This window comes from Mya arenaria, chromosome 3 (genome assembly GCF_026914265.1).
Source record: "Mya arenaria isolate MELC-2E11 chromosome 3, ASM2691426v1".
Lineage (NCBI taxonomy): Eukaryota > Metazoa > Mollusca > Bivalvia > Myida > Myidae > Mya > Mya arenaria.
The window spans coordinates 20,096,345-20,121,721 of NC_069124.1; the positions used below are offsets into that span (position 1 = coordinate 20,096,345).

At 35.8% G+C, this 25,377-nt stretch overlaps 2 protein-coding genes and 1 non-coding gene across 4 annotated transcripts; 1 reads left to right on the plus strand and 2 right to left on the minus strand.

Annotated features, from left to right (window-relative positions):
* Nucleotides 1-446: 446 nt before the first annotated feature.
* Trnak-cuu (transfer RNA lysine (anticodon CUU)) lies at nt 447-519 on the plus strand. The gene has a single exon. It is a non-coding gene; the product is annotated as a tRNA-Lys (tRNA).
* A 3,625-nt stretch (nt 520-4,144) lies between these two features.
* LOC128228262 (uncharacterized) lies at nt 4,145-13,622 on the minus strand. Its single transcript, XM_052939457.1, has 8 exons — nt 13,224-13,622; nt 10,194-11,185; nt 9,393-9,591; nt 8,860-8,955; nt 8,671-8,706; nt 7,351-7,479; nt 6,850-6,936; nt 4,145-5,488 (listed from the first exon to the last, which is right to left on the minus strand). The coding sequence occupies exons 1-8, from the start codon at nt 13,470-13,472 to the stop codon at nt 5,210-5,212; spliced, it is 2,067 nt and encodes a 688-aa protein (XP_052795417.1). The 5' UTR covers nt 13,473-13,622; the 3' UTR covers nt 4,145-5,209.
* A 2,948-nt stretch (nt 13,623-16,570) lies between these two features.
* LOC128226589 (putative leucine-rich repeat-containing protein DDB_G0290503) lies at nt 16,571-24,512 on the minus strand. 2 transcript variants are annotated; one of them, XM_052936541.1, is made up of 8 exons: nt 24,112-24,511; nt 22,793-23,505; nt 21,933-22,131; nt 21,382-21,477; nt 21,191-21,226; nt 20,457-20,585; nt 19,972-20,058; nt 16,571-18,449 (listed from the first exon to the last, which is right to left on the minus strand). In XM_052936541.1, exons 1-8 carry the CDS (start codon nt 24,352-24,354, stop codon nt 18,171-18,173), a joined length of 1,782 nt encoding a protein of 593 aa, XP_052792501.1. In that variant the 5' UTR covers nt 24,355-24,511; the 3' UTR covers nt 16,571-18,170. The 2 variants fall into 2 exon arrangements, with proteins under 2 accessions (XP_052792501.1, XP_052792502.1); XM_052936542.1 differs by lacking the exon at nt 21,191-21,226 and having other exon boundaries at nt 24,112-24,512.
* Between the last annotated feature and the right edge of the window lie 865 nt (nt 24,513-25,377).

Sequence of the window (25,377 nt, forward strand, 5' to 3'; positions counted from 1 at the left end):
AATGAATGAATGAATGAATGAATGAATGAATGAATGAATGGATGGATGGATGAATGAATGAATGAATGAATGAATGAATGAATGAATGAATGAATGAATGAATGAATGAATGAATGAATGAATGAATGAATGAATGAATGAATGAATGAATGAGATTAGAGTATTGACAATGATCACAATAATACAGCTGCTTTTGCTGCTTCTCTTATTCTTCTGCTGCTGCTGCTGCTGCTGATAATGCTGCTGATGATGATAAGGATTGCGATGTTTATCTTTATTATATATCAAATCAATACGTTTAAAGAAATACCTTCTCTATAGATAGTTGTCCAAAGGGCGTTAATTCTTAAGATTCATTCCTCTTCCATTGTCTGTGTATACCCCCTTATCCTTATATTCGTCATTATTTGTTTATACACAGCATTTTTTGACGCTTATTATATAATTCCCGGCTAGCTCAGTCGGTAGAGCACGAGACTCTTAATCTCGGGGTCGTGGGTTCGAGCCCCACGTTGGGAGTTTACTTTTTAAATTTCTTTTTCTATGTGTGCCAATATTATACCAAGCACACATTTCTGCATGAGACTTTATCATGTAAATTTTGATTATTTCTTCAATACCTTTAACAAGTCCAAAATAGCAAAATAATTTTTTGTAATATTTGTATTTTGTTTCTTTAAATTTCGTATTCGATATATTACATACACAACAGTGTCATGCTTTACACACAACATAGTTTAATACTTTGTTTTGTCATTTTAATATCTAATATTAACAAGTAGAATATTGTTTTAACTTTTATAATAAACTTTGAGAAAACGTAATTATGCGTTAAAGTGATGTTATTTGTTTTCTGTGATTCATGTGAATTTATTTTTGTTTTGTTTTTCGTTTCGGCTTTTGCATTCTGAACTGCTAGAATTTGACTTGATAAATGTTCTAAAATACAAATTTAACAGTTGAAAGTAGAAAACAGTTTTGAAAATGATTACTCTAAGAACCCTCTTTTCACACTTCCTGATTGGTCAACTGGTCGTTAACTTGTAATCACACACGGATTTAACACAGCCGATAGGGTGAATGGGTGTGTCCGGGGGTATACCGTGTTTTTACCTTCCAGGTGGCCCCGCAGTGCCGGGTGAATGTGGTGGTTTTGTCTTCGCGCCAAAATTAGCGGGTCATGGGCCTTACCTAGGGTTCCTGGGGTGCGGGGGCATTTGGCGGGGATTTTACCAGCAGTTTATCGCCGCAGGGCGGGGATATTTCCCGGGCTTGGCTGGACCGAAAATCAAAGTTCAAAATCCCCGCTATTCCCCGGACCTGGGGGTGGGGGAGCGTGGTTACAATTGACGGGTGCATTACATGCACTATAAATAGTAACGGTAATCTTGCACCTTCTGGTGAGTCCGTCGTCTAGTGATAACATACTTGACTGTCAATCCAGGGTAGCTGGTTCGATTCCCAGCCGCACCACTAAAACAAAACTAGTCGTCTTCCGTGGAGGGACATTAAATGGGGTCCCGTGTGACAGTGCTATACATTGGTGCAGGTTAAAGAACCAAACTCGAATTAGGGTTACATTCTGACAGTGCACCATGTTGGTCTGTTTAACATGAAGCGTACAATACAAACAAAAACCAACTAACTACAGGAATATAACAGCAAAAACTAATACGTGAACACAACAAACATGTCCAGTACCTTTCGAATTAGTAGTATTCAAAACTGTAATAAATCAATAATAACTATTCTCTCTGACATAACTTTAACCCCTTTACAAATGCCTTATCACTGAAGCACCCATTAAAGACACGATAAACCACATGTAACACTTCTTAACGTTTAGTAACCGGGCGACAACAATAATCAATCAACGGATATCAAACCCTGGATATTGAGAATAACGAGCACCAGAAAGATTCTTGTTACTTCGATCGGGCGGCCATTACATTTCTTCTTAATTAATCGAACGATTGCTAACTTAGCCTTTTTAACACCATTAAAGCTTTTCTTTAGTTAATATCCCTGGATATTTAGAATAACGAGCACCAGAAAGAATATTTTTACTTCGATCAAGCGGCCATAAGATTTCTTCTTAATTAATCGAACGATCGCTAACTTTTTTAACACAATAAAGCTTTTCTTTAGTTTCACTCACTCCAGTAAATATTCCAAGTTACATATTGTGGATGTATTCACCCTGTTTGTGTTTCTATAATGTGTGGTAAAACCTCAGAATTATATATCTAGAATAATAGATCCTAGTTACATGCTATTTGTTGCTCTGTTAGAAAAAGATGATGTCAATTGACAATTACAACTCATAAATTCTTCGTGTATTTCTATTATACAACACATTGCTTCTTTTTCCACTTCAACAAAACTCAATTCTAAATAATGGGATATTTCAGTGGCATAATTAAATAATCATGATGGTAAAGAATGGGATTGGTGGATCGCTAGACGTGTATTGTTATCTTTTAATATGCACTGATCAGACTAGAAATATGTACAACATGAATAATAACTTATTCATACGAAGGGACTATAAAATAATTCACTTTAGCGGGGGGAATGACATGCCATAAATTAATTAAACGTTACCTGGTGATTGAACTTGGATTCTCCACCAAATAAAGAGTCGACGTTATGCACCAGTCAATTGTAACCACGGCCCCAGGTCCGGGGAATAGCGGGGACTTTGACTTTCGGTCCAGCCAAGCCCGGGTAAAATCTCCGCCCTGCGGGGACGAACTGATGGTAAAATCACCGCCAAACGCTCCCGCACCACAGAGACCCTAGGTAAGGCCCCTTTCCCGCTATATTTGGCGCCAAGACAAAACCACCGCATTCACCCGGGACTGCGGGGCCATCTGGAAGGTAAAACCACGGCCCATTTCTCCGTCTATCCCCGGTATACTCCTGGACCCCGGAGGGACGGGGGGGGGGGGGGGGGTCGTGGTTACAATGGACTGGTGCATTACAACTTGAACTGGAATTGCGTAGTCTTGATTGATCTTACTGCTAAGTATAATAACTGACTGTCTCATTATTGTTTTCTTTTGCGTTTTGTTGTATGATGCTCTCTACTGTACTACTTAAACTTTGTGTGTTTGTATATGTGTTGTATTATCCGTTCTGGAAGAAAGAGCGTTCGTCCAAAGTTGCGCCCCGAAAATACACCCCGTCTTACGCCATTTCATGGACCCGGCCCATGTTGCTGCACTCTTTACTCAAATGCAAATGGAGTGTTATTTTAATAACTAAGGTTAGGTGTAGTTACTGTTTGGAGTTATATTGTCAAGCTTACCGTGTAAGAAGTACTGTGCGTATATTAAAATATCGACATAAACTTTCTGAACGTTACTTATTCTCTTGTAAGACAGGTTACAGTTCTGACATAAACCAAACAAAAAAACACACACACATGATGTGTTCATCCCAAATTGCTTCTTGACATAATCAGATTACATAACGTAAAAGCAGTGAGTGTTTGTTTCGGTCGAAAATATCTAATTAAATACCTGATTTATCCAGTGAGCCTCTTTCTCGGCACAACTAGCCAACGGTGCCGCGTTGTCAATGACTGTGACATAAGGTACACTGCATTCGGAACTCATCGGCCAGTTTTATCGAAAACAACCTCGGATGTATGCCGGTACATCAGTTGAAGTTGTTCGTAAATTTTTGGAATTATATCATTAATTAAATTTAGTGTTTTAGAGTTGTATTTATTGATCTAAGTTTAAATTGATTGCCAGTGAAGTGTATTATTGCAAACATAATTAAGATTCCCAAGACTTAAGTCATAAAGTTAAACTGCTAAATAAAATTACTACGCGATCTTCTTGCAGCGGCCTTAAACGTACCGCTTGTTGAATATGTAAACCGTCCAAATACATCCGAGGTTGTTTTCGATGAAAATGGCCGAAGAGCTCCGAATGCGTACACTGTGACGTCATAATGGCGTAACGTCGGACACACGCGTAGAGGTATGCGGTATTGCAAGTTTGTTGTGCTTATTTTTGAAAAAGTCATGATGTACGTTATACTAATATATTTTAATCTATTTGGTTTTGCGGCATTCTTTATTGATGTAGCATTACGATGCTGCTGAAGAGTAAACAATAACTATATGTGTTAATGATTATATTTATTAAGAAAGTGCATTCTGACTATTACTAGTAACTGCTATTAGTACCTAACAAAAGCTTAAAAGTAAACAATGAGTCGATTATAATATTCTGATAAAGATACATATATATAATTGATTTCATACATTTATAATTATCATTGATTTGACACACATATATCATTGATTTAGCACATATATTATTGATTTCACATATATATATATATATATATATAATTGATTTCACCCATACATATCATTGATTTCACACATATTTATATATCATTGATTTCACACAAAAAAGATATAGACCCAGACTAAAAAAGTGTAAGAAACTTTATATAACGCCATAAACATGTAACATGAAAACAAAATGCATATACATAGAACGACGCGAACAGGAGTACCGTTCTACCTTGTCATTAGTCTTGTTGAATGTTAATAAGTAGAGATGCACATAAAATCCACTGGATTGTGTTCTATTAACCATCGACGGAATATAATCCAACTCCTGATCAATTGACAACACGCGTCGGGTAAATTAGGATGTTTTACTCGTAACAAACTACCCTTTTTAACTAAAAGAGAAAATAATAATAAGGCATCAATATCATACATTGAACGATACTGCTTGAAGCTTCATAATTCGTGATACAGGTTTTGAAAAGGCATGGAGCAGTTTTAATAAATCACTCAACATTATCGACATTCTGTTTCTCCATACAAAAAAAGCAACAACAAGAAAAAACAAGGTGCATAACACTCCAAAAATCAAAAGAATATGGTTAAATAAAGACAAAAAGAAAAAAATACTTAAAGCAAAGAAATTAAAAAATATGGCACGAAAATACTTTTTTTCAACATTGCCAGCCCATAGTGACATTTGATATACACATGTCATTTGATGCTAAGTCTCTTTTTGTAGAAACTATTTCAATGACCTTATCAAGCTAAAAGGTTCAACAAGTATTTTACCGACTCGAAAAACAATGTTAATATATGCATATTTATAATAAAAGAATAACAATAAGAAATTCACAGTTCAGACAAACGCTTATCTCAATATGATCTTAGCGACTATTCCTTTGCCTTTTTCGGTTGCGCAACACCTTTGCAAACTATAGGACCGTTCTCATGCAGAAGAAGCGCAGGCCAGACCATAAACTCCAATACTTCTCCAGATTTTGTGTACTGCTTGTATAATGCGCTCTCAAACCGCGTGCCCTCTGCGGTGTTCTTGTCGAAAACCATCGGAGGACTTTGAACGACCATCATCCAGCACAGGAACAAACATTTCTTGATGTAAGGCTTCAGTGGTTCTATGCATGTTTCATCCCATTTTCCCCGTAAGTAAGCCTACAGCATACATATGATTATAAAAGTCATATAATCCCTTATACTTTGTTAATCAGTCTGTGATATAACTTTATGAGATATTTGGTTTGTTACTATGACATATATATATATATATATATGCACGAATAAATCTATCTATCAATCTATCTATCTATCTATAATAATTATCATTATGAATAGTTAATCAAATCACAGAAACTTTATTTTATCTTTTTATCTTGATAATCTAACCGTTTCAGTATTACGTTTTCGTCAGTGGTTAATTAATAGTGGTACAAAATACAAGTTTAAATTGTGGGGTTGGTTTTAATAATTGTCATGATAATAAGCCTGGCTTTTACTATCACGGTTAAGGCTACGATTCATTCCTAGTGACTGTAATGAATTATGAAACGTGTGTTTGAATTGCTCCGAGCATAATCGTGGAACTAATGTAGGCACTCGGATGCATTCGTAGTAGTATTGTCAAAAACCATACTGGATTCGCCATCAATTGTAAAGTCGTGAACGATCGTACGTAATCCCGATTCATTCGTAGATAACGTCAAAAACCGTACCGTATAGGTCGAACTATAACGTCGGCAATTCTTGGCCAGTCGTACTGGATGGTCATAGAAAAAAACGACGAATAGCCGTGATTTCTCACGAATAATCACGAACGCCTGCATATAGGATGGCTGTTCGAATGTGCCCAATTGATGAATGCACTTAGATTGCAATATGGTTTAAAAGTACACTGCCGTGGGGATTCGAGATTCAAAAGCATCGACAAAGGCACACTAGGATTCATGAAGATGAGCTACGAATGCATTCACGATTTTCAAAGAATCACCACTCGTAGTCATAACCGTGATTGTGAGAGCCAGACTTTAAATGTTTAAATCAAGGTTAGCATAGATAAAGAGGTACAATATGCTTTAAGCGACGACTTTTTCCCGTTGAAGTTATGTCCCTTCTTTCTTGTGACTGTGATGCAGCGCTGCGTTTTTTTAAATGGAGTTAATTTCTGGCTTGTTATTGACAATTTTGACTTTTGCTACATCTCCATGTGTGGTTGTGTTACTTTATCATTTACCATCAGGTTCCATATTCATAAACCCTTTTTAGCGAAAATTGTCAACTTAGTGGAACTTTCGTTATTTAACAAAGACTTTTTTTTTAAATACTATCTATTTTTCATCAAATGTATTATTATAACTTTATTATTTGGACTTTTTTCTTCCTTATTTGCATATGTTTGATGAAAAACATATTTACGTTTCTTTAGAATATAAAAAAAAACGTTTATTTATTAAGTTGATTTTTTTCCGGCCCCAGATCTTAACGTAATTCTTAAATGCGTTTATTTCTAAAATACCAACCTGTTGCACAACTGGGACCATGGACAAGGAGACTTCCTTCCGTAACTTCACCAGTTCACTCTCCATCTTTGCCGGCTTTACTACCGCCTGTAACTCATAATAAAGCATGTTTCGAACATTTGACGAAAATGTTATAATTACAGAGTATCAGAGAATACGAATATGCAAGCGTTCATGCAATACAACTCCATGGAGTATGCAAATCCTCTTATAGTGTGAATCTAATTTCAGTAAGTTTGCTTCCTGATGGAGACAAACTAACATTTGCCATTGAGAATATTACGCAATAAGATTCGCAAAGAAGAAGAAGAAGAAGAAGAAGAAGAAGAAGAAGAAGAAGAAGACATGTATTCAATTATAAGCTTACAGGCCTTGTTTTGTACACATTTCAACCATTCATAAGTTAAATGGAAAAATATTAATCTCAAATGACTTTAACTAGTCATACTTAAAAAACAAAACTAAATTCAATTATGCAATTAAACTTGCATGCAATTCTACCGTTTCTCTATTGGATGTTTGTGGTACCCCGGTATTAACACTTGCAGAAGATTGTTTAGGCTTCCAATATCTCTCTATGAATTGTTCCTCAAGCATACTGCGGTAAAACTGTTTACTTTCATCGTTTGTCTGAAAAAGGAAACACAAACGCTTTTTAAAATTGAAATGTAAGGACAATTAGGCTATCTTACCAACGATCATAGTACCAAATATAATATAATAAAGAACTGCAGTTAAAGATTTAGCGAGGTTATTATTCAAATATAAAACTGAAAATTTACTTGCAAAATTAACTAAACTTTGCTTAAACTTATCATTAAAGCTCATATTTCGAAACAGATCGTATAACTACTCGGAAATAATAATTCGAAAAGGCGATTGTACGATACTTGTGTTGATAAGAGGCTCATAAACATTTTAAATTTCTTTTAAATAAGGAAGCAAAATTAACAAAATTTTGAGCAATACAACATACTCTAATGAATCTCGAATGATGGACCACCCCAGATGAAGTGTTCCAATTATAACACTGATCAAGTGGCGGATCCATTGTCTAGTTGTAAAACACTGGACTGTCAATCGCAGGTAAAATCCTCTGACTCAAACAAATAGAACCCGTCTTCCCGGAGTAACATTAAATAAAGGGTTCTGTTTTACAGTGTTATACACTGGTGTACATTACCCAAACCCCAGAGTAGTTCAAACCAGTGCACAACGGCACACAACTTAACAATACTAATACATTCACCGGATCCGACGCCAATGGACAATTTCCCTTTAACGTCGTGAAATAAAAGTGCAACACCACATTAGTCAAGGAAGATAGTTTGCCATTATCGCGTAATGGGTGAGAGACTGATTGCATGTATTACTCTTAAAGGCGCAGATATCCTTAGGATTTGTTTTGGGCATTTACACATATTTTGGGTTATTAATATCCAGACACAAAACAGAAACAGGAGCTATAATTTGGCTTTAAGACGACCTATTATTCGGCCAAACCGTTGACCTCAAACCTGAACACTTGTGTTTTACTCTTAAGAAACATCATCCTTTTTTACTAAAAATCAACATTGATCGTGCTGAAGGATCTTGCAGATGAAATTTGCAAGGGTTGGAACCTATCAGCTAAAATACGTTTATTACTTCAGCTATCAGTCTTGATTAAATTAACACTTGTTCCAAAGTTTACTCGGCATAGGAATCTTCATAATGAGATAGTTGTTAAAGCTTTGCGCGGACACTGAACTCCCGGTAGTTTTGAATTGCATGCTTGAGAATTAGTTGAATCCAGATTGATGATAAGTGTTCAATACTTACGGTCACTGGAATCGCCATTGACTGCCGTACGCTTATCTGTAAAACAGGAGGCAACTTGATAAAGTGTTTGCTTTAAATTTCTAGGGAGTCATAATATTAAGATGATGCTACATGTAGGACAACTAAAAAACGTATTTGAAATATAGAAAATGAGACTACTAAGGAGCTTTACACAAAATATGTATTTACCTGAGACTTATTGCATTCCTCAAAGAGTTTCACAGCAACATGTTCAGTCGTCTTTATCATATCAGCTGCATTCTTCGCACAAAATTTGTACACATTCTAAAATGAGACACATCACAAACTAGTAATAAATATGTGTGATAGGGTATATTGGTAAGCCAAACATTACACTGATCCGGTGCAGTGTTACAGGGTTAATTTGAGGCCCAAGGGAAATATATCGTTACCAGTGGGAATCGTCTGAACTCAAATAGAACAATTGAAAGCCGACAATTGGTTGTGTAAAATTGATGAATGACATCCTTTGCGTTTAACAATTTTAAAGAGGGAAGGAAAAGGGAGCAGCCTTGGTAAAAAGGGTGCTGATTAAGCTGAGTGTGCATTACATCGCTTCAGCTTGTGTTGTTGCACTGAATGTGTTGCTCGATGTATGCTTTTATACTGTCCTGTTTCAAGCGGTACTTTCGCATGCAATGAATACCACAATAACATCAGAGTATTCCAAAACCAGACAAGATGCTGATGAGGATTCCTACCTTTAATGTAATGTTCAAGGCTCTGATAGCCTCCACCTCCAGGTATCCGGCTTGAGTAAGGCCCTCAAAAGCATCTGTCCATTCATTATCATACAACTCGCTGAATATCTCTCCAAGTTTCGTGGGACGGTTCAGATCGCTAAGGTCCGTTATGTTTGGATTGTCCTTTGTCAGTTTTTCTCCAGCGAGTTTACTCAATCTAAGAAACAATCGTCATAAGCAACAAATGATATGAAGAAACAACGTAGCAAATACAACTTCTACTACAGAACTAAAGTTACAATTTATAAGTTATAAGTATCAATAGATAAGTTCTATAAATGTATATTGTACTTATGTAAAGAAATCGTAAAATAAAATGTAAGAGCAAATGAGTCGTTGGTAAGTATTGTTCGTTCGAATTTACTGTATAACCGATCTTTTTGTCCAGATATCAGTCCATTAAGAACCTTTTATGTGGCGACTCGATATGACTTGGATAACGCTCGTTATCTTTCGACTGTTTTCCGTAAACTGTGACATGTCCGTTAAACGGAGATAAATTACTGTCGGGTATATGCTTTGTGTACATAACGCGTATTATTTTTCAAAACCAAATAAAAATTTAGTACCTTTCACGGAAAACTAACTTACATATTCAATTACTTTTATGAATATAAAATTTATTCCCGTATCAGATTCTCACTTTAAATACAAGTGATGACAATTTCTTATCCACTTCGACAATAAATTAAACTCGATGTCAAAATTTAAAATGAAATAATATTGTACTTTCGCTTTTTTATGTCATAAATCAGTTACCTCAACAAAAGTTTTCCGTTTTCATCTTTGAGACTCAGAATTTCCCTTTGCTTTGTTTGTATGTCCGTATTACGATTAGCGATTTCGTTTGCCGAGTGACTGTTAATTTCCTGAATCCGCTCCAAATGTATTGTGGTTTCCTTTTTCAAAGCCTCAACTTCACCCTTTAGCAATTGTATCTCCCCCTGTAAACGTTCAATTTCCTTTGTAGGTTCTATTGTCGTCGGGGATATTGTTTGCGTTGTATCACATTCACCAGCATCTACATGCGTCCAGTCTTCAGTGTTTGTTGTCAATGATGAAGTGGGTATGTCACCAGTCTGGCACTGCCCTTTATTTTCATCTTCATCTGTTTCCGTTCCATGGATACTTTCAGCTGCTACGTTAGGTTCACCAGTGATATGTTTTACTGAATTATTGCCAGTGCTATTTGTGTCTTGGTGATAAAGGGATGGACCCTGCATTGTGCCTTTGAAACTTTTTTTAATAAATGTTTGATTGACTTGGGTATCATCACTGAAGGAGTGATTTGCAGACTCGTCTCTATCTGATCCGCTGTCGGCCCCCTTTTTGCTGTTTACCAAATCAGCTATTTCTACGTTATTGCCAAATTTATCTTTGAATTGACGCTTAGTACTCGCCTCTGATACAGCACGAATATCTGGTTCTGCTCTGACAGTTACGGTTTCCTTTTCGACTTGATCTTTCTTCTCCTCAGACATTGTTTCTTGGTAACTTTTGCTGTTGTGTTTTGACAATGCTGTCATAGGATCCCTGCTATCAGGTTGGTTTTCGCCTGCAACAACCTGACCTCTTAAGCTTTTAGTTATGCTTTTTTTGCCTTCAACGACTGTTTGCGCTTCTTGTTGTTTTCTTATTCCGTCCTTAAAAACAGCAATGCTGTTCATCAAGTCCTTTTGTCCTTCTTTTCTCATTGTACATACTGCGTCTAAGAGATCAGTACCTTTGGCATCCGTAGTCGACAACGACGGCTAAAATAAAACATATCTCGCTATTCAGATAAAGAAAGTACGCCAACATCGTAATTTTCAACCGATGAGATTGTCAATGTGTATAGCCCCTGAAATAGTCAGTTTCAACATTTCAAATATTTTTTTGTCTGTGCGTCGTTCTTGTGTGCGTAGTTTAAATATACGATTTGATTGGTTGATGTTAACACATTGAAAAATGAACATGAAAGGATACTATTGAGGATATGAGGCCATCTTTTCAGTAATAAGTTATACGGGATACGTTCTAATAGATAAAAGCCAAATATGGTGTGTGTCAGTTTTAGGGAACATACACATTAATATTGAGAAAAATGCGCATATTAGCAAATGCATGTTAGTGACACGTTTTCTTAAATTTAAACACACACCTGTGGTAGACTAAACCCAAAAAAAGACAACAGGGCGAAAATGGCCCTGCATCGCGCACCTTGTATACCATTACATACCAAATTTCAACATTCATATTATCAGTGTTTCCCCTGAACAAATCTTAAGGGATGTCGACAAGAACGTGATAGATCACGAATGCTTGCCCCCAACCATTTTGATCGATTACTTTCGTTTACTTATTCTTTGACGATATAAGTTGACGTATGTTTAAACATTCCTAGAAAGCTGTTAGTTTGTGACTCATTAAATATAGTTTGGTTTACCTATAGTTTGAACTTCCTTCCCATGTCTATGTAACGATTGTATCGATTTTGACAACTTATCAAAGACCGGTATTCATTTCTTAACAATCGCTTAACTATAGAGATGAAAAATTCCCGCCAACTTGTTAACCGCTGTAAATTCAATATTGGAATAATCAACTACGAACTTAAATCTGCGCTCTCACAGATATACTGTTTTTACAACTTTTTTTGTCTTGGAAACAACAAATTTTGGCGTAAATATCTGCAAACCAATGATAAAGACTGCTGACAAAAGATCAGATTGCAGATTTTCATATTTCTGTTCAAAAAATAATGTTTTATGGCTTAAACCGTTACTAACGGTTAAAGAAAAATGTATAAAACATCAATTTTTGAACTTAAATGTAAAAATCTGCGATCTAATTTTTTGGCAGCAGTCTTTCATAACTTGTTTCCATGCATTTTCGCAAAAAATGGCTCGTTCCAAGACAAGAAATAAAAAAGTTGTCAAAACTGTATATCTGTGATAGTGCAGCTTTAAGAGGAATTGATAATAACTTTTATCTATCAGTCTGTACATAGAACAATAATTGTCTCATAAAGTGATTAATATAAAGAATTGTATTTATAAAGTATGTATTATCTTGTTTCAAAAATAGACGATACTTTAAAAATATGTATAACACTTTTTTTATTTGACAGCAAAACAGTTTACATTATTTTTCCACCCAGTCGAGATGTCTTGAAGTTTATTTTATGTCTTTGCTCTAGCTTGTATCAAGCTAGATAAAAAGGATAATTCAGATATATTTGTAGTAGCTGTAAATCAAAACGCCTTGTTATATATTTTCAGACGAACACCAAAAAAAGCATCATGTGAAGTTTCAATAAATTTGACTGTTTAATGTCAGAGTAGATACTTTTTAAAGCCAAACAGGAAGTCGGCCATTTTGATGTTGTTGTTGTATGTCAATTAAAACATTTTATTGCATTTTTGTAGAAAGTCACCATAGAAAGCTTCCTGTGAAGTTTCATTGATTTTGGCCTCATGGTTTAAGATAAAATGTCATTTTAGCAATTATTAACGGACGTAAGGACAGACGGACGCCGATCGAAGACCGACCCTTATAGTTCACACTGATGAGATGAGCTTAAACAAGAAAGCTATTTTAAGCCTGTTCTATGTGTAATAAGTTCGAAATGCAAACAATAGAACGAGACCTAACAAAGATTGTTAAGCAGTACTTATTTATAATAAATAACAAATGAACACAAACATTTCATTATTCAACAACTTAAGCTCAAAATAAGCTCAATACGATTCAAGCTATATATTAAGGCTTATACAAACAAATTATTTTCTGAAGGTATATTAAACTTACATATTCATCATGTGATTTGAAGTAGCATTTCAGTTTTTCAAATGCATTTCTCAACAATTCCTCAAGTAGTTCTTTAGCGGCTTCATTACTGGTTTCTGTGCCTTGTTGCTGATTCTGTTGCATACCTTGAGTAATAACTAGAAACGTACTCGAAACTTCATCAACTTCTTTTATTATGGTATCCAATGGCACTAATTCCCTTTGATCTTTACCGGTTCGGCCTTCTGGTAATGAACTTGTATTTCCCATTTTAATCTTAGACAGTAGTTTTGGCGATTATAAAATGTCAAAAAAGAATGTTACCCTTTACATTTTCATTAAGATATCACTTAGACATCATTCAGACCGTTCAACTTTCTCTTTGCCCTTCAGCTAGTACTTCGACTTAAGTTTATTGAAACTGTACATGTCGCTGCGGTTTTCCTTGAGTTATTTACTTCCTTGTTGTATTTGCGTAGTTAAATACTTCTTTTATCTGATAATGAGTAGATTGTGTATGCAATAATTCATAAGTATACATGCGATAATCATGTGTTATCTACGAAATAATGTCATCCCTGATTTATTAACAGAAACCGTCATCGGCATTTCAAGGGTTGTAAGGTCAACGTAAATGCAGAAAGAGACGACCTAAGAGGGTATGGGGGATGTTTTGTAAGACGTAGTAAGAAATAACACATGACAGGTTCGAGCCTTTTACACAACTATCATATGTACAATACAACGGATATGACCTTGACGTTAAGTCCTGACGTCGCGACGTCACGTTACCAATGTTTGCGCGTAATACAATACAAATACAATTCATGACACTCCGGTGCGGCGAATAATATTAAACTCTTGCACTGTCACACAGCACATCTAGAGGATGCAGCTTTACGATAGGGCGGGTAGTGAAATGTCTGTTTTGTGTCCGAATTCGCGCTGCACGAACCAACCAATCGTTTCCGGTAATGGTCCCCTCCACCACTGCTAGTTTCGATGAGGACTTATGGACCGATACTTTGTCAACAACCTTGATCGTCTGTTGGTCTTTGCCAGAAACACGGTGGCGCTCCATTCAAGCGGTTAAATATTCAGTCTTCCATCGTAGGCGGAAAATGTCAATTAACCTTTTCTGGATCTTTCCTCGCCTCGTGAAGTTACTCGCACGGGGTTCTTGAAGTTAAATATCTTAATAATAAGGCAACTTTGTAAGTCGTCTTCAGTACATCAAGTGCGATGGTTTCGACCTTTTCGAAAGTGACGTGAATTAGTGGACGGTCATTTAAGCTAGGCTTTAGCAGCCGATTGACGGCAGCTGCAATCGTACACAATACGTACTGGGGTGGTGATTGAGTCTTTTTTACTCCATGGTGGGGAATATTGTGAATGGGATGATCGTTTCTAAAGTTATTGTCCACCTCTTCAATTAATCCCGGACCTCGTTGTTCACGGATAATTTCACTGTATTTCTGCAACATGAATGGTTCTTTTCGCAACCGCCTGATCAAGTGTTCTGAACGTCTCACGCTAACGTCATAATTGGTCGGCAACGGCAGATGGTCATCTTTCCATGGAAGCTTGGCGATGAAGCGACCCTCGTCGTATGATACGTTAGCAACCACGTAAGCCTTCAGGTTAACGGAACCGAAAGTATCGTCTACTTGGTTTAATTACGATGAACTCCAGCTTCCAAAAGAGCTCAAAGTCCAGGGTCGTCGGCGGATGTGATGACAATCAACATGTAGTGAGCGGATGGTTGTTATGTTTTGGCTGGTAAAGGATCGCAAAGCAGATATCCAATTTACGACTTCACGGCGGTAGGTCCGTTGCCCCTGACGACATGATTCAGCACTATTTTCCAGTATGAATCCGCACCAATCAGTAATAAGATGTCAATACTTTCAGTCACTGGTTGTGCCAACTTAAGTTCCCATGGATAATTCAATGACGTCACTTCCTTTTGGATGTTTGATAACGGCACTGCAATAGTTCTGAATATCAAAACATTGATTTTCTCATGTCTATCTAGTAGATTCACTGTCGCTGTTGCCATTTGACGAACGTTCTGTGTGATATTGCCGAATGAAACCAAGTGGATTGTCTCAATTCCCGTCTATATAATAAACAGCGCTCCCTAGTGTGCATATTGTCTTCTGCTGTTCGCATACAGAGATGTCTTCGCTGACAATTGCGACACCTCAAATTTGACTTGCAGACGGATACTTAATGGTTGTCTGATAAGCAACTGAAACACAATTATCTATGTTTCACGCATTCAATTCTCGCTCCAATTTTGGCTAGACTTCCACAATCAGACGATTTGTGACCTGCTTTGCAGAAAGCATATGCCACTCGACTAAGATAATTTGTAACTTGTTTCGTTCTGCCATTTCCGGCGAGGAATAATGCTGTTGCGATGTGATGTTCTTGGAGCACTGGGATTTATCCTTCCTGTTACACATTGATCTCCGTTCCAATGGCTTCAATCTAACTTCCGGTATCGTCTACGGCAGGTCACGGGCTATACTACATCTCAGACTAACAAGTCGCCTTATGATTCTTGTGACTGGTCTAAGGACTCGATGCCTCTGATGTTTGTTTCCATTTTATCACGGAAGGTCTGTATGCTGTGCGTAGTATTCTCCGGGCGTGACAGTTCAAGCCAGGACTGCATATACGTGATTATGATCTAATGCGTCTGACTAATCGTTCGTTCAGTAGATCGACGGCCTTTGCGTAATTTTTAAGTGTTTATGGGAAACCATCAATACTTGAGGCATCGCTTCCATGTGACAATGATCGCAGATAGCTGAACTTTTGAACATCAGACAGGGTGTGGTTCGAATGCAGTGCTGACTCGTAGCAGTCCCAGAAATTTTGTTCGGCAGCGAAAGGTGATGCAGTTTGTGATAATTATGTTGATGGTGTCCGCCTTCTCCGCTAGAATTTCCAGCAGTTTGATGTGCTCGAAATGAGGTAATTCCTCCTCAAACTCAAAGGTTTATCGACGACATTTCCCCTCGCATTTAAGTAGCTTAGTTAGTTGCATGTTTGCTTTGTCGTGGCATCAAAATGTCTCTGTAAGACGGAGTAAGAAATAACACGTCGTGTCAGGTTCGATCCTTTTTTCATATATACAATACAACGGAAGGGACGTCGACGTCAAGTCCTAACGTCGCGACGTCACGTTACGTAAGTTCAGGCATAATACAATAAAAATACAATTCATGACATACTGGAATTCGTGATGAGGATGCGCTTTGCATCGTTTTAGGGTATAGTTTGGCTACATCTTAGAGTACTTTTATGCATAATCTCTTGGGACATTTGTTAACAAAACATGTTTTATGTGTATACTTTATTCGTTATGGTATTAAATGTAAGTATAATAAGAGTTACAAAATGTAACAACAATATAAACATGTAAATATTATTACAGGAGTAGAGATCTGGGATAAACATAAACAGTTTTTGATTACAAAAATAAACATATTTGCATATGTAAATGTACATAGAGTAGAACTTCCCAACATCATTCAACGATTGGCTTGAGATTGAACTGTTGAGACAAAAAGGAAAATAATTAACCTTATTGCATAGTTTCTGATTATAACAGCCAATTATATCTAGGAAAAGGACCCTCAGGCTAGTCGTGTTTTGTCTAACAATAATCTAACTTAAACCCCGAGATGCCCCATCTTATCCGGACTGGCTACTTCACCCAAAACCCGATTTATAAAAATTATACACAGCGAAGGCGAATTATGTGTTATTTTAATAATTACGGTTTGGTGTAGTAACTGTTTCGTGCAATATTGTCCAGCTTACCGTGCAATAAGTACTGATCGTATGTTAAAATATCATTACAACCTATCCGAACGTAACTTACTTATTGCCTTGTAAGACATGTACCTTTCTGACATAAAACAAACATAGAAACCCCACTCAACTATGATAGGAATAGTGTATTCATAAACATGATCAGATAACACATTGTAAATGCAGTGATAGTTTGATAAAATGTTTTTATCGAAATAATCTTATCAAATACCTGATTTATCCAGTGAACCTCCATCTTGATTTAACTAGCTAATGTACACCGTGACGTCATAAAAATACAACGTCGGGCACACGCATTTCGAGTATGCGGTATTGCAAGTAGTTTATGTTTTAAAAACACCGTATGTACATTATACTAATTCATATTAATGTTATTGGACTGTGACACTTTCCTCATTTTTGTTTCATTTAGATGCTCCTTACAAGCAAAACAATAAATATTTGTTTTCTTTATTATATTTATTTAGAAAGTGCATGCTGATTATTACTAGTACCTACTATAACTTTATATTGTATTTACAATATCCATATGAACAGACGTATATATGATTGATTCCACACATATAAGGACGAGACCCACCCAAGAAAGTGTACACTTGTAGTATTAATTTATACACGACGTCATGAAAATGTAACATAAAAAAACAAATAGCAAATAATTAACATGACTCAAATGGAAGCATGAATGTTCATTGTAATAAGTTTTGTCGGAAGCTGATTGTAAGAGATGTTCAATTAATCCATTGGATTATGTTCTATTAAATTATGTTCTAGTATATATCGACGGAATATAATCCATTGTATTATCAACTGACTACACACAGTGGGTTAATTGTGATGTTCTCTACTCAGACATAACATACATGATTTAATCAAAAGAGAAATAAAGGCACCTATATCATACAGTAAATGTAAATGTTCGAAGCTGCATAATTTGTTTTTTATTGTGCATGGAGCAGTTCTAAATACATCACTCCCTTTTTGTAGTACTTAGTTTAAAGATTTAAAAGCGCTAAATGTTCAACTGGTATTGTACCGACTGGAAAACTCATGTTGATACGCATATTCAAATTGAAAGAAGAACAAAAAATGTAAAGTTCAGACAAAATATGATCTTTGTGACTATTCCTTTGCCTTTTTCGGTTGCGCAACACCTTTGCAAAGTACAGGACCGTCTTCATGCAGAAGAAGCGCAGGCCAGACCACATACTCAAATACGTCTCCACTTTTTGTGTACTGCTTGTATAATGCGCTCTCAAACCGTGTGCCTTCTTCGGTGTTCTTGTCAAAAACCATCGGAGGACTTTGAACGACCATCATCCAACACAGGAACAAACATTTCTGGATGAAAGGCTCCAGCGGTTCGATGCATGTTTCGTTCCATTTTCCCCAGAAGTAAGCCTACAATATCATTATTATAACTGTTATGTAATGAGTATCATTATAAATTTTAAATATTATTAAATAACTATTAATTATAAGCCTTTAAACACAGCATTTGCCTCGTCCAATGATACAAACGCCTCCTCTATAACAGTGCCAATATCTATATCAGTTAGCGGCCCCGGGGCGAAAAATGATATAGATATAAAGCCCGCATTTTAAAGAGTTTGATCGGCTAATTAAATAGGGCTAAAATGATATAGATTCGCATAAAAATGCGTGCCAATACGACTGCCATCGGACAAATAACAGGGCCGATATCTAATCACATATTTATTAACATATAATATCACAGACACGCGTCATGTTAATTTGTTTAACTTTAAGACATGGACGATTTGGCATTGCGCCTTTTTCGGCAGATAATTAATATCGTAGTGGAACAATTTTTAGAGTTGCTTTTAATAATAGTCAAGATAGTCGCTTATGCGCGACTTTCACTCTCACGGTTAAGTCTACGATTTATCCCGATTAACAGTAGCCATGTTAATAATTATGAGTCTTAGTGATTCATGGAATGTACTCGTTGAATGGCTCTGAGTATAGTCGTGGAATTGTCTTAGGCAATTGTGGTGCATTCCTAGAACTGTCGTCAAAATACTGTTCCGTACAGTCTTTGCCATCAATCATATAGTCCTGATCGATCGTACATAATCCCGATGAATCTTAGAATGTGCCGAAAACTGTACCGTTTTCGTAACAAGTCGCACGATAACGTCGGTAATTCATGGTCAGTCGTACTGAGTCATAGAAAAGAGCGACGATCAGCCACGAATACCACGACCGCCTGACTATAAGATAGCTGTTCGAATGTTCACGTTTGAGATTGGCAACAAGATTGCTCTACGTTGTAGAAAAAACATTGTTGCACCACATCGATTTTGAACAGTTCAAAACTTTTGTTGGGATTCACGATATAATAGCATCACACACGACTCACCAATATTCATGAAGATGGGCACGATTTGCAAAGAATCCCCTCTCATAGCCAAAACCGTGATAACGAGACGGACCGACTTTAAATGATAAAATCTGGGTTTATAATATATAAAGAGATAGACAATCGGGACTATTTCCCGTTAAAGTTATGTCCCTTCTTTCTTGTGACTGTGTAACAGCGCAGTGTTTTTATAAATTGGCTATATTCCTGACTTGTTACTTTTGCAACATCTCCTTTTTTAAATTTTATTATTTATCATCAGGGGCCTTATTTATTAAGCTTCTTAGTAAAAAATCAACTTTTCTATTTTTTAACAAAAATATTTTCAATAACCTCCGACTTGTCACCAAATATATGCATATGCCTTAATTATTTGGACCTTTATCTCGCTTATTTGCATTTGTTTGCAGTCAAAACAGCGTTATTTAACGTTTCTTTATAAATCAACCTTTTATATTAAATTGATGTTTTTACTAACTTGAAGATGCTTTCTGAATCTTTGCCTACATTTAAGAATGCGTTATTTTTTGAAATGCCAACCTGCTGCACAACTGGGACCATGGACAAGGAGACCTCCTTCCGCAATTTCACCAGTTCACTCTCCATCTTCGCAGGCTTTACTACCACCTGTAATTAAGACATTATAGAAGCATGTAGCTAATGTTTGGCGTACATGTTCTAATAACAGAACATCAGAAAATACGAACACGCAAGCATTCAATGAAGTGTTTAAAATAAACCTTCTGAAACCAGTTGCAATATGTTTGCTTTCTGATCAAGGAAAACTATAATTGGGAATATTATACATCAAGTTTCGCAAATAAGTAGAGTAACTCAAGAAGGAGGAAGGTATTCATCTAAAATCTGAGAGTCCATGTACTTTACATTTCCCAACAATTAGAGTAATTGTCTATAACTAGTCATTCTTTTAAAAGTAAAAAATAATTTAAATAATGCCAGTAATCATTCTTTTAAAAGTAAAAAATAATTTAAATTATGCGAGTAAACTATTCACGACGTTTTACCTTATCTCTATTTGGTGCTCGTCCCTCACCGGTACGATCACCTACAGGGAGTTGTTTAGGCTTCCAATGTCTCTCTATGAATTGTTCATCACGCATACTGTGGGAATACTGTCCACTTTCATTGTCTGTCTGTTAAAGGAAACACACACACACACCTTAACATATTATAATCGAAAGGTAAGGACTATTGTGCCATTTTATTAATGAGCTTACGACAACACATATCCATAATACAATTACAATTGAGGAACAAGCCAAGAAGTCGAGAATTGCAGTTCAATTTTAGCGAGTGTTTTATTCCTAAAAAAAATAAACATATTTTAAAATCAAATAAACTTTGCCTTGAATGATTACTAAAGCTCTCATATTCGTAATAGATCGAATGAATTCTCGAAAATGGTAATTCAAAAACAAGAAAGTACGATACAGGCGTTGATAAGATGGCGCCGATACACAACAGTGCTATACTATTGTTGACTTGAAGAACGAAAGTATTTCTAACCAGTGATATAAAATGCATCCTGTCTGTGCACTAAGGCCCCAAGGAAATATCAAGACTAATAGTCTGTCTTGATTTAATCATAAATTGTTCAAATGTTTCTTTGGCCAATGTTAACCACATTATCAGATCATGACTTAGGCTTGGCCCAGACATTCAACACTCAGAAGGTTTAAATTGCATGAAAAGGAAGTATAATTGAAGCCAGATGAATATATTAGTAGTCAATACTAACGGACTTAGGTAACTCCATTGACTGCCAAACAAGTACCTGTAAAGCAAGGGACAACGTAATATAATGTTTGTTTTAATTTTCTAGAGAGTCATCATTTTAAGATTGAGCACACATGAAGGACAACACGCAAACACATTAGATTTATAAATGCAATTGGAACATTGAATAATTCTACAGACAATTTCCTATACCTGAGACTTCGTGCATGCCTCAAAGATTTGCATAGCGACATCTTCAGTCTTCGTCAGCATCTCACTCGCTTTCTCCGCACAAAACTTGTATGCATGCTATAAAAAAGAAACAGAACAAAATTGGACTTAATAAAGATAAGCTAGTTTGTAAAAGTCAGCAACACGCTACACTGTTTGCATCTTAGCATTTGTATTCCCACTGTTTTTCCCGTGCAGTGTTAAAGTCGAGTAGAACAATTTAAACCTAAACGATTGATTGTGTTAATATTTTGAATGCCATCTTAAACGTAAAACAACTTTAAAGATAAAAGGAAAAGGGATCAGTCTTGGTTAAAAGAGGCCGATCTTGTGAAGGGTGCATTACCTCGGATAAGTTTGTATTGTTGCAACGATTCTTCACAAAGCTTGGCTCGATGTGTGTATTTTATTAAGCGTGTGGTAGTTACGCCACCATTACTTCTCAATGTATGATCGAAACTATAGTATCAAATAAAACATCCTATAACAGCAGAGCAACTCAAAACCGGCCAAATGTTGAGGTAATTTCCTACCTTCAATGTGATGTTCAAGGCTTCGATGGCCTCCGTCTCCTGGTAACCGGCTTGAGTAAGGCCCTCAAAAGCATCTGTCCATTGATTGTCGTACAACTCGCTGTATATCTCTCCCAGTTTAGTTGGACGGTTCGGGTCACTAAGGTCCGTTATGTTTGGATTATCCTTTGTCAGCTTTTCTCCAGCAAGTTTGCTCAATCTAAGAAACAATTGTCATACGCAAGAAATGATATAAATTACTCATGAAGGTAACTTACTCATGAATGCAATATAACTTCTGCTACAAAGTTAAAGATAAAATGTTATTCCGATTTAAAATTAACCTTAAAGAGCTTTGAATAAAACAATTATTCTAAACCTGTTTATACAATTTAATATTTCCCAAATGCGGACAATTCGGCATTATATCATTGATTGAATGGACGATCGTTTAAACGTTTATACGTGTTGAACTTTCAGTTTGACCTTTAAACCGACTGATATCTCCGAACCGATCTGTGCAACTGTAAGTCCAGTCAGTTCCTATATTGTGTGACGACGCAATCAACCAATAACGCTCGTTATATTTCGACTGTTCCCCGTAAAGCGTTTAAGTATTTTGTGAAATGAAACAGATTAATGGTACATTCTGAGCTATGTTTTGTGCACTTGACGCGTTTTAGTACAAACCAAGTAGGATTAGTTAATAAAGAGTGAGTACTTAACATTGATAAATAACTTACATATTGAACTTCAATCAAAATAAGATTCTCATTTAAAATATTAATAAACTTAAACAATTAATCAATAAATAATTTAATAATTTAAAATGAAAATCAAATTGTATTGTCTTGTTTATTTATGTCATAAACAAGTTTTACCTCAACACAAGACTTGCATTTTCTTCCTTAAGACTCTGAATCTCATTTTGCTTTGTTTTGATGTGCGTGTTTAGTTGGACGACGTCGTGAGTGTTATTTTCGCTGATTCGCTTTAAATCCATCTTAAGCTCATTATTATCTTTTTTCAAAACGTCGATATCAATTTTCAGCTTTTGTATGTCAAGCTGTAAACGTCCAATTTCCCTTGTCTTGTCTTTTTTCTTCGGGGTTGTTTTTATGTCACCAACATCTGCATGCGTTAAATCGTAACAGTTTCCGACCGTAATGTTTTTTGTTTCATCTGTTTCTAAATAATTGCCAGATTTGTCTCTTACCGGACGCTTTCTAGTATTGTCTGTCTCTGTAGTGTCTTGGTCTTTTCCGACTTCATGGTTCTTCTTTTCATCGTGATCTTTTCCTCTCTCAGAGCGAAGGTTTTGTTGTTCATCAGAATTAGTCTTGCTGTTTTCTCTCGACAATGGCGTTTGACTGGAATTGCCTTTTGAATGGCCCGTGGAATATTTCTCCACCTGTTTTCGTAAATGTTTAATATCTACAGCAGGTAAGTTTTTAACCTGCTTCAGTGTTTCAAGCAAACTTTTGGTAATGGTATCTGAAAGACCGATTTTCGCCAGAATATGACTTTCTTCCTCAGTGGTGTTTGAACTGCCCAAGAGAGGGGACTTTTTGTCACTCAACTCTTGACATGTCGTCTGAAAAAATGAATATAAAAAAACACTACTAATTTTGTTTATTTGACAAAGTGATAGTAAGGCCAAAGTCTATACTTTTGTAACCTCTTCATTTTAATTGTACATGTATATGCACATTTCATATAAAATTATAAAGCGCTTAGGAAATTGAAGTTTATATAAAATATATATATGATTTTAAGATAAAATCAATTTGTCAAGTTTTAAACCTTGAACAACTTGATTTCTACATAAGGTACCCGATGTACAAATGAGATTTTCGCTTTAATATGCTGTTGTCCGTAAAGCAAAATATTGACGACTGGCGAACTAAACTAATTGAGGTATCATTTCAAAGCGAATTGCTTATTGGCTACCAACATATTAAATAAATGACCTATAATGCAGATAAAAATGTTTTTGCTCTTCATTTAAACTTAACTCAGGGGCCATTTGCTCGATTTTTCAATCTTTCAATGTAAAACAGCATGCTTGAATAATTATTTCTTTTCACATTCAACCACTTTAAATAAAGCAAAAAAAAATTAATAGTAAGGCATCGGAGTCCTGTAAACTTTTATATTAGTCAGTTGATTATTATTTAAAAATAAGAGTTGTAATACTTACGTAGACATCAATTGTGTAGTAACAAGTGAGTTTGTCAAACGCATTCCTTAACAATTCCTCTAGCACGTTTTTAGCGGCAACACTGTCGGTTGTTTTTCCTCCCTGCTTGGGCCGTTTAATGCTATGGGCAACAACTAGTAACAGTCCCGAAATACCCTCAACTTCATCTATAATATCATCCAATGATAGTTCGTTTAGACATTTATCATTTCCACCTACGTCTATTGAACTTACAATTCCCATTTTAGACTTTTAGACACAGTTTTGATATCATATCACACGATACCAAAAGTAGACAGTAATCATATTATTTGCGCTTAGACATTATTCCAAATCGTTCAACATTCCTTTTCCATTCAATGTAGCACGGCGACTAAAGTATTGCGACACTGTACATAAATTTGCGAGTCATCGTGAGATATTTACTTCCTGGTTGTATTTTCGTGGTTGAATAATTGTTTATCGGCTTACCACTCGGGTATGTTTAAAAAGGCAACTAAGACCTATCACTGTCTTCTTTTCACAGTATTGCAAACGTGTTGACAATTTCGAGGTGTTCATCTTATGAAAATGAAATCATGTCTTTTGTTGCTGGATTTGCAATCAATATAATTTTCTGTTGGAAGAAGACTGTCAGGTCAAAGATGAACAAGAATTTCCATTTTCTCTGCCTATGTTATTTGAATAGCAATCTGGGTCAACATTTAAGTTTCAACTCACATAGAAAGTGTCCACAAAGGTAAAATATGTCAATATAAATTTTAAACAATCTATGATTCTCTTGCAAAAGAATCTTATATGGATGCAAAATAATCTTATATAAATTCCTTTTATAAACAAATGATTCTATATTATTTATTTTATGATGTTGCGAACAAGAATTGTGTTTGTAGATTTTGAAAAAAATCCCCAATGAACTTTTATCAGTGTATTAATAAATAGTATGTGCAACTGTTTAAAATTGATTCCTTTAAATAAATGTACTTACAAATAGATCCTAAGCTTGATCGTTCCTAGCTGTGCTCATCTATTGAAATAAACATTAATATCGGCCGATGTAAAACATGGACATATTTGAAGAATGAAAATATTGCAGGCTTATTCTGACAAAAAAGTTTGCTATTTTGATTTTCAGTCACTCGTTATTATTAACAGCTATGCCATTCAAAACGATTTTGTTATTTCTCATTTTTAAAACTTTCAGACTACATGCTAATCATATGACATATTCTTCATTATTCCGCAAAATAATGTTTAAATCCATTT

Bases quoted from the DNA above. Each gene is read 5' to 3' on its own strand.
- LOC128228262 (XM_052939457.1), bottom strand. From the start codon at position 13,472: ATGGGAAATACAAGTTCATTACCAGAAGGCCGAACCGGTAAAGATCAA. The intron at 11,186-13,223 runs GTAAGTTTAATA...GTTTTATTTTAG, and splicing joins TCAAATCACATGATGAATAT to CCGTCGTTGTCGACTACGGA. The intron at 9,592-10,193 runs GTAACTGATTTA...ATTGTTTCTTAG, and splicing joins AACGGAAAACTTTTGTTGAG to ATTGAGTAAACTCGCTGGAG.
- LOC128226589 (XM_052936541.1), bottom strand. From the start codon at position 24,354: ATGGGAATTGTAAGTTCAATAGACGTAGGTGGAAATGATAAATGTCTA. The intron at 23,506-24,111 runs GTAAGTATTACA...TCATTTTTTCAG, and splicing joins ACTACACAATTGATGTCTAC to ACGACATGTCAAGAGTTGAG. The intron at 20,059-20,456 runs GTAAAACGTCGT...TCTTAATTACAG, and splicing joins GAGCACCAAATAGAGATAAG to GTGGTAGTAAAGCCTGCGAA.